Here is a 785-nt window from a genome sequence, read left to right on the forward strand (position 1 = left end):
TTGTCTTTAAATGTGGTAAATAAAAAGATGTCTTATTATTTTTTAAATATATACAAATAAATAATTTTATAAAAAACAAATAAAAATTACTTATACATTATATCATTAATTTCATTAATTATATTTAAAAAAAATGAAGTTTAATGGCGCTATAAAACTGGAAAAAACACAAAATGGGTTTTCAGATTTAGAAAAAAGTAAAATGAAGAATTTGATTTTTTTTTTATTAAATAAAGGACAAATTTGTAATTGCCTCGTTATTTTCTCTGCCATGTTAGTTTTCATCGCAAAGATAAGGAGAAAAGTTTTACCTGGACCCCACTTCACTTTTTCTTTTCCTTTCCATTTTCTCTAGTGGTCTAAACAATGAAAAAGATGATTTTCCACCTATTTTTTTTCTCTATATTTTCTTTTTCTCCATATTCCTTCTAAACAAACAGAGTGTAAATTTAACAACAATAACAACGCCTTAGCTTTCATATCTGATCTCAATTATGTTTAAAACAATAATTGATTGAACGTGTCTGGTTGTTTCAAGAGGCAGAAAGACTATCAATAATTTGGATGTAGAAGTTCCAAGATTGACTTGTTTTGGTGATTGGTTCTTGGCCAAATGGGTGTTCCTCAACATACTTTGGGACATTTTCCACGTTTACCAATTCACCTATATATTCTCGAAGGTCACCACCAGCACCTGCCATGCATAAATCACAATTTTTGGATCAATCACATTAGGTAAACACTTTGTCAATTATATATTATGTATAGAAATACGAAATAATCAC

The 785-nt window shown here is 28.0% G+C and overlaps 1 protein-coding gene across 2 annotated transcripts in view; it reads right to left on the bottom strand.

The window, feature by feature from the left end:
- Window positions 447-785, bottom strand: part of LOC107624520 (probable C-terminal domain small phosphatase) — a 6,066-nt gene continuing 5,727 nt past the window's right edge. For both annotated transcript variants that reach the window (XM_016327013.2, XM_021113811.1), the window contains exon 8: window positions 447-694. In XM_016327013.2, coding sequence (XP_016182499.1) covers window positions 534-694 — 161 coding nt within the window. In that variant the 3' untranslated portion in view covers window positions 447-533. The remainder of the gene's footprint in view (window positions 695-785) is intronic.

This window comes from Arachis ipaensis, chromosome B10 (genome assembly GCF_000816755.2).
Source record: "Arachis ipaensis cultivar K30076 chromosome B10, Araip1.1, whole genome shotgun sequence".
Lineage (NCBI taxonomy): Eukaryota > Viridiplantae > Streptophyta > Magnoliopsida > Fabales > Fabaceae > Arachis > Arachis ipaensis.